The sequence below is a fragment of the Lepisosteus oculatus genome, chromosome 12, assembly GCF_040954835.1.
Source record: "Lepisosteus oculatus isolate fLepOcu1 chromosome 12, fLepOcu1.hap2, whole genome shotgun sequence".
NCBI classification, from domain to species: Eukaryota; Metazoa; Chordata; class Actinopteri; order Semionotiformes; family Lepisosteidae; genus Lepisosteus; species Lepisosteus oculatus.
In genome coordinates this window covers 12,704,506-12,719,738 of record NC_090707.1, presented here as the reverse complement: position 1 = coordinate 12,719,738, position 15,233 = coordinate 12,704,506, and the positions used below count along the sequence as shown (strand labels likewise).

Here is a 15,233-nt window from a genome sequence, read left to right as displayed (position 1 = left end):
CCTTGTTTCTGAAGCCTCCTTGACAACAGTTTCTGCTCATTCTGAATCAGGACTGGGTGGACACAGGGAAACGACAAGAAACAAGGTGCACAAATGATTGATAAAACAGGCCACAGATGTCTGACCTTAAGAAACCACTAGAAGGATGTGCTATTCTTCCTTAATACGCTTTTAACAGACATGACAGAACTGGAAAAGCACGCTTTCAGCTGAAAGAAGGACATGGCTGTTAACTTAAGTGAAAGAGCAAAGCTCATAGCTCTGCTAACCAAGCCATCAATTAGCCTCATGCATTTGGTTTTATTTAACTGTCATGCACATAAACACAAAGGCTTCGATGTCGGGTTTGTAACTACAACAGCTACTTTTCCAAGGACTTAAAAAAAATAAGTATATTTCAAACCAGCATAAAATTTAACCTTCAGTAGGTTAAGAACAAAGTTTAAAGAAGTGCAACAGAAGTACACATTTCTTTTTCCTGTAGGCTTGACAAGAAGTTATATGGTAGAATTTAATCAAAGCAGATCTCTTCGGGGAACCATTTCTCGCAGTTGTGAGGGAGGGATAACTTAAAATTCTTCACCTAGCCAGGTCCACCTACAGTAGCTGAGACATCCTGCCAGCTGCCTTTATGAAATTACACGCAACACACAGCTGCTTAAGTGAGCCACTCTAAACTGTGACAAAAGAAAAAGTGCTGAAACCTGCTCTTTCGCGGAGCAGTCCCCCTTTGAGTTAGGGAGAACAAAGGATTTAAGAACACTAGAGGTGTGACCCAACTTAAAACCAGCCACTTACTAGAAGACTGGCAATACTGAAAGCAATAAATGCAGTTTTACAGTAATAATACTTCCCTCCGATTACCAACATTCTTGTTGTTAAAAGCAATTTTATAAAAGAAGGTGGAAGTACCTTAGCTGCAAACAGTTTGGAAAACTGCAGCTTTTACATTTGTTCAGAATTTTATACTGCTAAACAAGGGGTTCAAAACCTCTTTTCTAAAACATGTTCTTAATGACCTTAAATATGCAGTATAATTATTTTATAGCTCTATCTAGCTTTTCTAAATGATCATGATCAGGGACAGTGCTATTAGAATTGTAGGATAAAAACCCTGCTGCAGTCCAGCTGTTTGCCATGAAAGTAATGATTTTTTATTATTGTTGAAACAAGAAAGAAGACTCTATTGATGCATGCACATAGCAAAATACCATATACTAAGTAAAAATATAAAACCAGCACTTTGACCCTAAATGGCACTTTCCCTATTGCAAGCTTTCAGATTTTTTTTTATTTCAGTAGAGGGTAAATTTCAATTTTAGAATGTTACATAAAAAAACCTAGAAAATGTTCTGGTCAACAAAATAAATGTTATAGGAAAATAAGGTAAGAAGCAGAGTAAAATACCAAATTATTCTGAATCTTGTCATGGCACAGGAGAGGAAACAAATTCAGCAGGCTAGCATAAAGTCAGAACACCTCACTTTCACTTCTGTCTTATTAATGTGCTTTATTGACATGAAGCACAAAAGATCTGCAACTATGCCCTGAACTAAGCAGCAATATATAGATAGTTGTCAATAAAGTATAATATTTTCAGGCATAAGACAAGCTGCCTTTTTAAATGAATTACTTGTACTACTAGTCTTTGTACTTACTAAAAATAAAAAAATTGTAAGATGGTTAGTATAGATACAAAAATCAAGTTAAATGGAGCAGAAACTATATTTTGTGAAAGACGTTATGTTAATACCCAACATGAGATAATGTTCAGTTTGGAATTTTCAAGAGACAGAACTGAATAATATTCATATGAATAATATTCATGGTCCTCATGCACTTTTAAAAGTGATTAACTCACTTCAAAAGTACTCACCACATCAGCGCACATTATAAATCCATGTCCCTCAGGCTAGTTTATTTAGACTCGCAAGATCCTTCGAATGCGTGTCTTTTTACAATTGCAGGAAAGCCTCTGGAAAAAAACACTCCTACAGAAAAGCAGGCGACCTTCATGTTGCACCCCGTTTCCTCCAGTCTATCCAAATTCAAGAATTTATCCATAGACTGAAACTCATTTACTGTCTCAAAAACAACAATTCCCTATCACGCATTACACTGTGTCCTCATTTAGGAGATTTAACTGTGGAGCCCTCCACAGCTAAACACGGAGCATGGTGAAAACTTGTGGCGTATAATTCCATAAAGGGAAGTTACATCAACAGGTGTTCTCCAGTGGAACACACTTCCTGTTGACGTGAGTAAACAATAGATGTTGGGGCATTCCAAGTCATGGCAAACAGCCATACAGGAAGGGAGTTGCTGCCGAACTAAGGACATGACACTCACACACTTTTTCTACTAAAAATGAACAATTTCAAGGTTTTAATTTGATAGTTCTTGGATAGCGCACACACCACAATAAACAAATGCAGTACAATCCTCTTTGAGAAAAAGCCTATGACAGTAATCGTCTGTGCAATAGTACAGTATGCTAGGGTGTTTAAAAACTAAGTGTAGTACCACTATCATAAAAAGTGCTAGCTCACTATTTCCCAGGGACAAATCAAAATACACAAAATTGGTCAAATAAAAACACAAACATCCAAGTTTAAAAAAAAAAAAACCTTGGCCAGATTAAAATGAAACAGATCACACCTGCTAATAGAAAATGAGAAATACAGTAATAAATGGTGGGTTTCATCTGGGCAGAATCAATAAGCATTAGCCAAACAAAAAATTCCCCACTGAGCTTTTTTATTTTGGGATTGGCAGGTTAGTTGAGATTTTAATTTAACACAGGCCCTGCCACTGCTATAAAAACCAATCCAACATCAGAAATGTTTCTTGCCTGGGGCCTCCTGAGTGGCTTAAAAAGAAAGCCACTCGCCCAAGCACAGGTTGAGCTCTGTAATCAAAGGTTACATCACTAGCCAACTGTGACCAGCTGAGCACTGCCGGGGGTAGTTGTAGTAGTTTTCCAGAACTCTCTCTGTGAGGTGGTGTCCCCTGCAACCTCCCTGGTGGTTTCAGGCATACTGTGCTATCGACGAGAGACAGGCCTCTCCTCCAATCAACACTGCACTTCCAGTATGGAGGTGTTTTCCACATGTTAATAAACAAGTGGCTCTAAATTGGCTGGCTCAATACACTTCCTCAATCTCCCCATGTGCAGTTGTGCTGTTCATAGCTGTGCGGCAAGAACTGGTAAGCACATAAGTGGCTATTTCATTGTTGGGTGGGTATAAAAAAAAGCATTCTAAAACTTAGAAAAAAATATTTCTTGCCAGACCCATAGTGTACAAGTTTGGGGTCAGCATCAAGTCTGGTGAATTAAGACTGTATTTGGATAGTAGCTTGACATACCTGCTCTTTGACTGAAGCAAGAATGTTGGTGGCTGTGCTCTCTGACTCCATGCCTGCGTTGGAAGATCTGAGCATCAGCCCCTCCTCTGTCACTGAGGTCTGCTCAGGAGCTGGCATGCCTCCTGTAAACACAACCAGCCACAATCTGTTAACTGCAGGACTCCCTCACACACACACACACACAAACACACACACACAAACAAACACACACAAACAAACACACACAAACACACACAAACACACACAAACACACAAACAAGTCTATCAAAAGGACATAGGGGGCAACTGCTAACTGAAACAGAAAATTTGTGGCTTTGGATTTGTTGACTTGGTAAGCTTATTTCATTTAAATATGGCTTCTGGGCTCCATCCATTTTAAGCAATGTTGTGGGCACAGACGCATTCAGTAGAATAGACCATCTCGTATCTAATCCCCAAAGTGCAGTACATTAACAGCTGCTGATAACTTCCATGTGAAAAACATTTGTAAATATTTATGCATTAGAAGTGGCATGCTCAAAACTAGCCAACTATGGTAATGTACAATGATATTTTCTTCCAAGATCTCAGACTATGCACTCTTATAGTATGTGTTCTTACTATTCAGCAGAAAGTAATATCTGAATATCATAAATGATAAAAAGATGGATAAATGGAAACCTTTTGAATCTTCAGATAGCTGGGTGGTGATGGTGGATCAAAACAAACCACTCACCAATATATAAATACAGTATACAGCATACTAGAAAATCCAGAGAGCTTTATTCTGGCAGGCAAAAAAAATGTTTAGTCTCAGTATCGCTTTTGAAAAGTGCAACTACCTAAATACATCTACAATTAGACAGATTTCTTCTTTTGCAGTAGAAACCTGCTTTGCATAAACTACGTGCAGGAAAATGTTAAGAGTCTAGGCTGGCTTCTCCATTTTTAACTCGTGATCAGGGGGCAAATTGTGTCCTGCTGACCCATCTAAATCTGCAGCCCATTAGAATGCTGTCCACTTCCCTGCCCCTCCACCCTCAGCAGGTCTTCCATTGGGCTACCCACATTTAAGTCTTCATAGTTTCATCATCCTGACACTTGTTTCATATCCTTTCTTCCAACAACCATAAACCTGTCATGCATGCCAAAGTATATTCTTTTCTTATTGGTGTTTGACTTTTGTTTTCCTAAAAAACACATTAAAATCTGTTAGTCCACAAAGGAAAAGGCAGGAAGAGTAAAAGAGTAAAAGCAAAAGCAAATTTATATTTGAAATTCAACGCAGCTTTCACTTCTTTATCCTAAGTGAACTTTTATTCGCAGAATATTTGAAAATTCAGCTAGTGCATTTACTAATCCTGTAAAACAATCTTCTCTGTATATCAGTAGTAAAGAAAAATGGAAGCCGACAGTCGTACAGAGGGACAAGTCAGCCCAATCAAACTCTCTGTAGGATCAGAAATGTTATGTGGATTTGCAATACATTCAATACTTAAAGTGACCCAGTATCATCAGAGGTTTCAAAACTGCACACAAGCTATAGATTTGCAAGACGTCAGATCTGCAATAGAATAGGTGCCCCCACAAAGTAGTACCAGTATGCAACATTGCCTCTAGCCAGGAAACTTGAAACACACTCGATTGTGTATACTGTAATATACATAGGGCTCTTCAATTTTGGCATTTATTCTAAGTTGTGTGACTTCCATTTAAACTCACCATCAACCAATTCTGTTCCCCAGTAAACCCTGCTAATTATGAAATGAGACAAGCTGCTCTTCACTTCGCATCACAGCCTCTGAGTGTTTTGCCTAATCAATCCCTCGAGCAGAGTTTACAGGTGATGCTAATCTCTGATTCAAGAGCCCCAATTTGCATCTCGGTCCTGTGGTCTCATACTTTAGCTCAGATGCATTTTCATTTTCATATAGTTTTCAGTTTCTAAACTCAGAGGGCAATTAATACTTCTCACTACATTAGGATCTCACACAAAAATTGTCAGCTAATTACAGTTTGAAGGGAGGTTGGTAGTTGGAAAATAAAAAAACAAAGCTTTACGTTTTCAGATAACATGTCTTATAGAAACTACAGTTTTTGTAAGGTAATGTCTTACTAACAAAAAACGAGTGGGAAGAAATCAAAAGATTTAAGGAAACAAAAATGACTAGGGTACAACAACTTAACAAAATACTTCAACCTGAAGAGCATTAGTACAGAAAACCCATTAGGGTGTTACAATTGTTAGTCTTCGACTTTTTCCTGTAAGACTAGTTATTAGCTGCAGTGCACACTCCACTTCTCAAAGGGAATGCAACTTTTCGGAATCTTTCGACTTGACAGATAGCTATTTAAAAGCTATTTAAAATGAAAATCACGCACTTAGACTCCAATCTTGGTGTACTTTAGCAACCTTTTCATTGTTATTATCATGTAACATACATAAACAAAAGAAATGCTTTTTCCACAAGCCTATTGATAATCCTGAAAAATTAAACCTCCAATAAATTAGTAGTGTTAAGAATTATAATTAAGATTATATCCCTTTCAATTAGGGTATTTTTTGTACCCTGGCCAGAAAACACAGATCAATGGACAGCTGTCACAAAACAAAATGTCATACTACTAAGCATCAGCTTTGTCATGAAAACCTAGGACCAGTCCTGTTTCCATAAATAACGTCTGCTCTTTCACAATCACGCCTCTGCCCATCTCCAGTAACTACAGAGCCATATTCTGTTACGAGAAAGAAATCATACCTGTAAATTCTGACAGTCCCCCTCTGTACCATATTGTTTGAAAGCAACTTCCCCAAAAATAAGCTGTTATGTTATTTAAATGTATGTGATTTCATAGAAAATTATCTTTAGTGGAAGAGAAAACCCTGGACTTTCAAGTCTTTGAGAAGCTTTAAGGCTCTAAATAACCAAGAGTGTACTAGAAAGAGGACTGCACTGCTCTTTTTCCAACCAGTTTTACTTACCAAACAAATGTACTTTCACTAGCTGATTAACAGTCTATTACTGTACACAATCATTCATACCTCACTTTAGCCCTTGATTCTCAGTCTGTGTTATAGTGCAGATGTCTTTTAAAATGTTTTCAAATGAGCAGCATGGCAGTTACAAAGGTAACCTGGCTAGTTCTTCAAGTTTTGCTTCTTTCTTAAAAACAAATTAACTGTCCTGGTTTTGCAAGAAGGCCGAGTGCTCTGAAGTCTTGCGTCTCCAGACAAACTTAGAACCATTAAGCACATGTGATGCAATTAAAAGATGTCAAATACAATCAGTGTTGTGTGTAGGCAGTAAGTACTGTCTACTAGGTAATACTTAAGGACATATCGGTGGTACAAAAGAAGAACGTGGTCTTTTAACCTTCTTGGGACTAGTAAAAAACACAAAAAAATAAAAACTTAAAGTTTTAGGCGATTTGAGGTAGGGTCCACACCTGGCAAATAACGGGTAACAACCTATAAATATACACGGTGGGAAGCTGTGAGCTTGAACATCACCAATGAAAAAGACTTAGAAGCATTCATGCTGACATTTTCATTTCCTAGACAGGAAAATAAAAAAAAATAAAACAATTCAAAATTGTTTAACAGTGTCAAATTGAAACCAAGGGATGTTGTACTAAAACTGCATAATGCAATGAATGCACAAGCTGTGAGTTCCTTCCATGGATGAATAGTGCAGAATAAGCATAATGTGGTCAGCACCGACATCCAACCTGGGCTCCATTTTATGCTTAAATGACACTTTGTTTTCACCAATATGTGGCAAGCTCTGTGTATCAATCTCCCTCTCTCCATCTCCACTGATTCATTATTTCCAGCACATTTTTAATGCATACTATATTTGATATTTAATCAATCTAATCACCAGGATTTAAAACTTCATAAATGTCTTATTTATAAATGTCATGAATGGTAATACTGCACATAGTCATGCAATGACTAAGAAAGGATTACTTCCGACTTGCGTAAAAATCGGGTTATGTGAAGGCTTGCTTGACAGAACTTGTAGGCAAGTATGGAAATGGGCGTATTCATAATCCTCAGGGGCTTTGACTAAGTCAATCTTTTGGATATCTTGGGAATTGGCAGTTAAACACAAGCCAGAAGACACAAATGGACACGAAGGGAAAGTGGCCTGCTATACGAGACATGTCCAGCGATCCAACTGGAGAACATCAAAAGACAACACGGAAGCCTTTTGTGTTTTTAAAGCCATATATTTTAAACAGCAGGTTGAGTGTTCTGTATTTTGTAGGGATCAAATAATAAATGGGATTTAATTTTTTTCTTGCTTTTAGCCAGTTCTAAAAAAAACACTGCAGTGCTACTCCAACTCTGGCAGTCCATTTGCAGCTAACCAAGCTGTCTTGGCACATTACAGTATTCAAATCCAAATCCTCTTTACAAGTCATTTAATATCCCCCCATCTCCTCTGGTTTTGCCAAGAAACAGCTGTGTTTTAACCCGCCTGCAGTTGGTCCACCCTGCCTCTCATCATGAGGTCAGATGACTTCATCCCTCAGCTTCTCTCTGGCTTCACTTGCAATAAGCCCCATCAATTACAGCCCCATATCTACAATGGGACACAGTGCTTAAGAACCATTTACTATTTTCTTTCAATATAACATGCATCACCGAAATGAACTGAGCCACGCACTCCCTTGCAAGATCTTGTTGACCACAGCTGACAAATATCACAAATCTCTACAGCACAGAGGTATACGGGATAATTTTGCCCCACTCCCCACACTTGACACATGGCTTTAATGAGCAATTCGTTATCCATAAAACACAAGCTTCACTGAATTATCAGTGTTGAAAACAAAGCATTAGAAAGCAAGGCGAGGGTTAAACACTTTCAGATCTGCAACACTGAATCCTTCTGCAAGTGGAATAGAATTACTTGCTTACGTCAAGTGGTCTACAGTACATGTCCTGACATGACAAACGTCTACAGCGAATTCCCCATTAACAAGGTTAACAGGAGGGATTTAATCCCTATTTCCTACTATCAACATTAAAAACATAATTCTGTAGCTACTGAAGCCACTCAAAAGGACAAAAGTACAAGGCATTAAGTGTTATTATGAAGAAACCGGCATACTAGTGAAAAGATTAATTGTTTTGAAAGGAAATCTGTAACAGAGTTAGATAAACCATTTATCAGATAAAAGTGTTACAGAAAAGAATGGCACTCATTCATTAATATTTAGTCGGCGCTGATGCAAGAGGGACATAAAACTACAAGTTAATGAAGCTTAAGACAAGAAAAAAAGCTGACCCGGCTTGGGTATAAAAATCTGGCAGTAGCACTTTACAAATGAACTAACAGTTTCAGGGCAAAGTTTCCAGTACAGTACAATAGCTTTCCTGAAGACAGGCAAATAACTAACTAAATCAGACATTTAGCCCATGTGCCATTCATAAATTGCAAACAAGGCTTGGATGGCTAATTCCAGAGAGAAACGCTCCAAATTCTGAGTTTATCACAACAATATTGAGGCAGAGTTCACCTTCTAGTTTAATTTGGGTTTAGGTTAAAAGAATGTCTAACAAGATACATCTTGATAGCACTATCATATCTGACTTCAGTTAGGAGAAAAATAAGATAATCTATAGCCTTTATTTTGCATCTAGCGCAACAACAAAATAACCATGTACTGGAGAGAGATCAGATATAGTTTTATGTGCAATTCATCTGACAATTTCAGCTAAAGACAACCACTACTGTAACGCAGGGCATATTCACTACTGTAACCTGTGGCGTCTAAATCTAGAAGATTTTTAAAACAATAAAAATCTTATCTTGGAGAATTAACAAGATACAGACCAAACTGTTGTAGTTTTTTGTTGTTATATAGTAACCCCATAGGAATCTGGTCAGGTACCTGGAATTCATCATTCTCATAGAGAGGAGTTCTGTAATCAACATCTCAGGAGGACGAGGTTTGATCACAAGTAATGAAACAGTCAGGTGCTCCACGCAGACTGACTGACATTTCAATTAACTTGACTAAATGTATCCAAGAAAAAAAGTAAACATCAGATATTTCCATTGACTTCTAGATACACAAGATTTAGCAGAAGGAACAAGGAGCCTGGAAGAGTAGTGGCTCAATTTAACAGACTTCTGTTCTAACACTAGTCCCTCATCTCCTCTACTCTTCACCCCAACACACAGAGAGTCCACTGGTAAAACCATTATTGTGGAAGAATTAACTTCTGGTGTCCAGGTGCTCAACAGAAACCAAAACTGCTTCTGCAAAACCTGCAAACCTACTTCTTTCTACCCTACTGCAATTCGCATTCTGAACAGCTAACTGCAATGACTCGGACTCAATGCACGTCTGCACTAGGCACTTTCTGCATGGTCTACCGCGTTTTTTTTTTCCTTTCACTACTACATATTTATCATTCCCGTTGTTATTATTTATTATGTTGTACTGTACTGTCTACATTGTGTGGTGTTGCACAGTACGTGCATGTCCCAGGAGATCACCGCAATAAGAATTCTAATATACATATGGCAATAAACTCCTCTACTCCACTAAAAAGCCTTGCAGAAGAAACTATACTGAAGTAGCACTTATTTAAGTTTATTTTACTTTTTAACATGCAATATTGCATCAATGTCACAAAGGAAAGTTTATTTTACACACAGAATTGTTAAACAGAAAAATTACAGCCACTGCAAGCACAGTGAAAAGTGTTTAAAAGGCCCACTAATTAAGCTTTAATATATATTGTATGCAACGCATCACGTTTCTTATTAAAAAAACCCCAGAGAAGATGAGAAGCACAGGAAGATCACTGTTTACTCACACCTCAACAGACTGCTAAATTAAACGCTTATACAGTAGTGGCCAATCAGGCAAAAACAAAGGTAGTAAAGAAAAGCTATTTAGGAAGAAAGCAATTCCTCCATACCACCGCTCCCAGCAGCTTTAATAATGTTTGCCGAGAGCCCAAAGACTGAACTTTAATTGCTTCTTTCAAACAACGGCTTGACTTTGTGATATAAAGGTAATACTTGTGTCCACCACATCTTTTCAAACTTCACCGAACCCAGTCCATAAAGTATTTCAGAAAAACCTAAAATGAAATAACTGAAAAGCATAAGAAAATCTGACCCACCAAAGCACAAAGTGTATTCACATTATACAAACAGACACCGGCCTTTTTAAGGCAGGCTGAAGCAAAGATTAATTCAGACAGGGCTGTGAATACAGAGCAGTTAGAGAAAGAGCAATTTTTTTAAACACAAAAACACATGGGTAGGATTGAGCAAATCGGAAGTTTTTAATGAACTTCAACAGGCTAGACTTTACACTTGTTTGCCAGTAGACAAGTCATTTGAAACAAAGCAGAGAAAAAAAAGGGTTTAAAATGGTCCACTGAGCAAGATGTGTTACTTCACACTGGAAAACAAAGCTGTTCTGGGATTTTTCTACCAATGTTTGAGTTTCGCCTGACAGCCAAAAATGTTTTACTTTCAGTTTGACACACCCTAGGGCTCAGGAATCTTTCCAGCCAGAGCTAACATTTTTATGTTTTGAAGAAGAGAAATGTGGTTCAGAAAAAATGCTCATTTGAATTTAAAAAACAGCAGAATTTGATCTGCTGCTTAAAGATTTCAGTGTATAAAACAGAAAGGTTATAATAACATACCTTTATACCCGGTTATCCTGCACATAAACTGAAGAAGAATGTGTCAGGGGAACGTAGTCCTGCATCTTAAAAAGTGTTGCTCTTTTCCTGCTAAACTGACGGACTGGGGGATTTCCTGCTACCTGAATGATTATCAGGTCAGCTCTGCTGTAAACGTACCTTGTACCCTATGATAAAAATGCTTTAATATGTAAACCTCAAGCCCATTATAACTCATTGTACACACAAGGATGGGCCTGAAAAAGTGAGAAAGAGGAAGCAGAGTCATGGATGACAAATACCTACAGAAATGTTCAGACTCTCCCTTAAGTAGAAGTCATGTCCTGTAGCTAGCCCATACATAGCCTCACCACACCATTCCCACTCCCATCTGGAACACAATCTTGCTCCTACACAGGCCCTGGCTAATTCTTTTTTGCTTTACCCAGACTATCATAGACAATTTTTAAAGCAGCTTTAAAAAATGTACTGAAATGCAATGGCTTACAGAGGAAAATAAAGAGATTTTTAGCAGACAGCTCAAGTTGTAAAATTTACTCTTTAAATTGGTACTTTGGTACCACTTCAGGCTAATGAAGATTTTTATTACAACAAGAAACTGGAACAGGCTGCCTACATGCAGGCAGAGATCCTGCAGGCAATATCCATGTTCACTTTCCCACTGTTTCCTCACCACTGCGGTGCAGTAGCTTCCAGAAGGAAATTTACTGGAAAGCTTTCTCCTCTACCTACACAACCCACCTGCCCTCCAACTACAGATATTATTTTCAGGATAAATGGAAATACCCTTATAAATGCCTCTAAAGTGGGGTATAATCTATTCGGGCACTAAAATTCACGTTTATGTGACAAATCATCTGGCAAGCTGAAGCTTTTGCACAACCCTGCCTTCAAATGACTGTAATTATAAGGTATGACACATGGAGGTAATGCAGCAACAAGATATTCCCTAGAAAAATTGTAAAAAGTTTGGTAGGGGGGAGGGCAAGAGGGTTGGGGTGGTTAGAAGGAAGCACTTAATGAGTTTTAAAGAAGTCAATTGCATTTTTTCCCCATTTTGGAAATTCAGACTTCTTTGCCTAAGGGTACAAACCAGCATCCACATACTGTACAAGCACTCTAAGGGAAGCCCACGAAAAAAAATTCCCCACTGAAGGAAAGCTTAATTACTCAAGAAATGCCGTTGTTACAGAAAAGCAATAATAACCACTCAATGAAATGTATTCCCCCCCCCCCCCCCATTTAAAATTCAAGAAACATGTCAGTATAAAACAAAGTTTTATTTATTTTAGCATTTTAAGCAGTACACAACACAACTTACATTTTGAAAAGGGTTGCAGAGCACAGAAACAGTCCGAACGTAATGCTTAATAAATAAAATAGAAGGATGGTTGTTATAGTTGAATAATTTAGCAGCAACTTTCCTTTGTGCCATTTCAATTAGTATAAAAACAGAGTTTTGAAACAAATAGCTGGCATACAATATTTAAATCTTAGTGAAAAAAAATGAATTAATAACAAAACTAAATCAATCAAATCTTACAGTATAATAATGACTGTAACTGCCACAAAGTGAAGTGTAATTTGTCCAATAAGGAGTTCAGATCTCCATCTTTAACTGATAATACCTTGAGATGAACTGACTTACACCAGGTGATCAATCACACTTGTAAGAAAAGCAATCAGCTTAGCAAGCTGCCCACTTATCAACAGTCAACACCTGTAAGTTCATTATACTGGACTTGAACATAAGAATGACAGCAGCAACAGTTAAATTAAAGCACTTCTTCCTCATCATTCTCCTTCGGTGTGGTCTTAATCCTCCCCACCACCAATACTACAATCACAAATTCCTAGTGTCACGATACCGGGATCCCCACGTATCCTACCATCCCCCAGAGCCCTGGGAAAATAAATGTATGAATAACAAAAACTTGAAAGCATGAGTCTCCACATTATTGAAACTTACTTCAAATATATATATATATTTTATCGAGCAGATTCCTGGAGGGTGTCTGTCATTTATTTTCTCTTTCAATCAACATCTGCGGTACTAGCACTGCAGGACCATACTGGTTGTAATACATGCAAAAAGTCAAAATGACCTTTTTTTTCCTCCTCGTTCATGTCACGTCACATAAATTCACATTCACTAGAACAATGTCATGGAAACAGCACTGGTTTGTTGTCTCGCAGGCAATGCAAAGCCCATGGGAAACCCCAGGCTTGTTTTGAAGGTCTTGTTAAAAAGAGGGAAAGAAAATGTTTGTCAGGGTTAAGGTGATAACATTTTAACGCACTGCAACATGAAGAGGACGGGACACTTCACATCTCTATAGCTAGTTAAGCAAAGCTGGCACGCTGAAAACTACTGCAGTTATAACAGCAAAAGCATAACCCAAAGGCCCTGTATTTAAAGGAAATGTTCAAAAAATATTTTATGGATGGAAAATGTACTTATCTCTGTGAAATATACAGATGGATAAAATGCCAATGTAAAGTGGCTTAACAGAGCACTGGGCCAGCACACCCAGCCAGTACAAGCTGTATGCTCCACAATATTGAAGCTACCAATATTTAGGATTCTGTAGGATGGAGCACCATTTTTCCATGGGTTAATCAATTCTCACCTGGTTGATGGAGTTGGAAAATGTAGTCTTGGGTATTGTGCCTGAATATACCATAAGTTTTTTGACTGGGTAAAATAACCTGTTGACAGAGAAGACCATGACATAAGGATAGCGATGTCATGAGAATCCATTGTGGGAACACACATACTCTGTGGATGGAGGCACCGTCATGAAATCCTGGAAAACACCCTTCCTAGCAGGAGAGACCAGCTGCAAGAGATGATCCCTCACCACCAAGAATGAGTCTGAATGCACTCAAACCATGACATGAAACTATGCCTCATGACATAACAGAACCCTTTACTGTTGGCACCAAGCACTCAGAGTTTGATAGGTAAGCACCACAGATGCACTCGTCCTTTGTGTCAAGAACATGACAAGGATGATTCACCTGACCATACCATACTTCGCCACTGCTTGGCAATCCATTGCCTGTGCTCTTTGCACGACTGGACTGGCAAAACTCCATTGTCAGGTGTGATGAGTGTTTTCTTTCACTGCAACCTGACCACAGTTTCTCGGTGGACCCCTGTGCACTGGCTGCACAATGAAATTCGCAGTCAGCTGATCAGCAGTTGCGCATCTGCTTAGCCTCTCACCTCACATTAATACATAGATTGCTGTCTTGTAGTACGCACTTCTGCCCACTCAGATTTCCATGGTGACATTACCTTAAATACCACTGCTCATAAAATCAACAGCAAGTGGAGCCATCTTGGTTACTTAAGCTCCTGCCAAATACACCCCAACAATCGTCTGGCTTTCAAGGTCACTGGGGTCCTCTCTTGCAGTCATACTAATTATAATCATAAGCAAAAAAAGCAATCATACCTGAAAAAAAGCAATCAGGCATGTCCAATATTTTTATACATGACCCACAGCATGCTGGGATATTATTTGCTTAAAAAATGCATGAGCCTTAGCTGTGTAAAAGCCTTTGTTTTCATTACATTTTTTGTCCATAATTTACCCAAGTGTTTCCATTTTTCTGTCCGTTAGCTGTACATTTACCTGCACTTATAAGAGAAGGGGGGTTCTATCTGAAGATAAACAACTTTGTTCACTTGACTTACTGATAATATAAAATCCAAAGAAATAACAGCATGAACTAAAAAGTACATTTTTTTATTTTCTGGTGAAACAGCTCAAAGCTTCAAACTACTATCTTCTTTCTTTAGAGGATGAAGAAAAAGAATGCAACTCAGCTAAAGCACTAGCCCAAGGGAATCCAGTTATTCAATATCTGTGAACTCCAAAACAATAGCATGATCAAAATAAGACAATTATAGCTTTGATTCTTCAATAAGCTTGTGACAGACCACAAATCCTGTGATGATCTTTTTCCCCAGTACTTTGTTTGGCACAACGTCTGTAAACACTGAGTACTCAGGCAAATGGATAAACAAAATCCTGAAATAACAGAATAAGACAACTTTTTGGAATCGCACTACAGTTTACAGTTGTGTCACATCGGTGCGTGGGGCAATGGTGAATTATTCTATAAAATGTGAAAAACAATGAATTCAGCGATCCTGAGGGGGTCATAACTAAAGGTTATTTCACATGAAGTGAGA

The 15,233-nt window shown here is 38.2% G+C and overlaps 1 protein-coding gene across 10 annotated transcripts in view; it reads right to left on the bottom strand.

Annotated features, from left to right (window-relative positions):
* The window catches only part of pkp4 (plakophilin 4), an 84,486-nt gene that overhangs the window by 53,782 nt on the left and 15,471 nt on the right, over positions 1-15,233 (bottom strand). For 3 of the 10 annotated variants that reach the window (XM_069196934.1, XM_069196932.1, XM_015358747.2), the window contains exons 1-2: positions 11,030-11,107; positions 3,367-3,488 (exon numbers count right to left, since the gene is read on the bottom strand). In XM_069196934.1, the coding sequence (XP_069053035.1) occupies positions 3,367-3,488; positions 11,030-11,054 (147 nt within the window). In that variant the 5' untranslated portion in view covers positions 11,055-11,107. Of the gene's footprint in view, positions 1-1,876; positions 2,190-3,366; positions 3,489-11,029; positions 11,109-15,233 lie in introns of those variants that run through there. The other 7 variants (XM_006636432.3, XM_069196936.1, XM_015358748.2 and 4 more) reach the window with 4 other exon arrangements.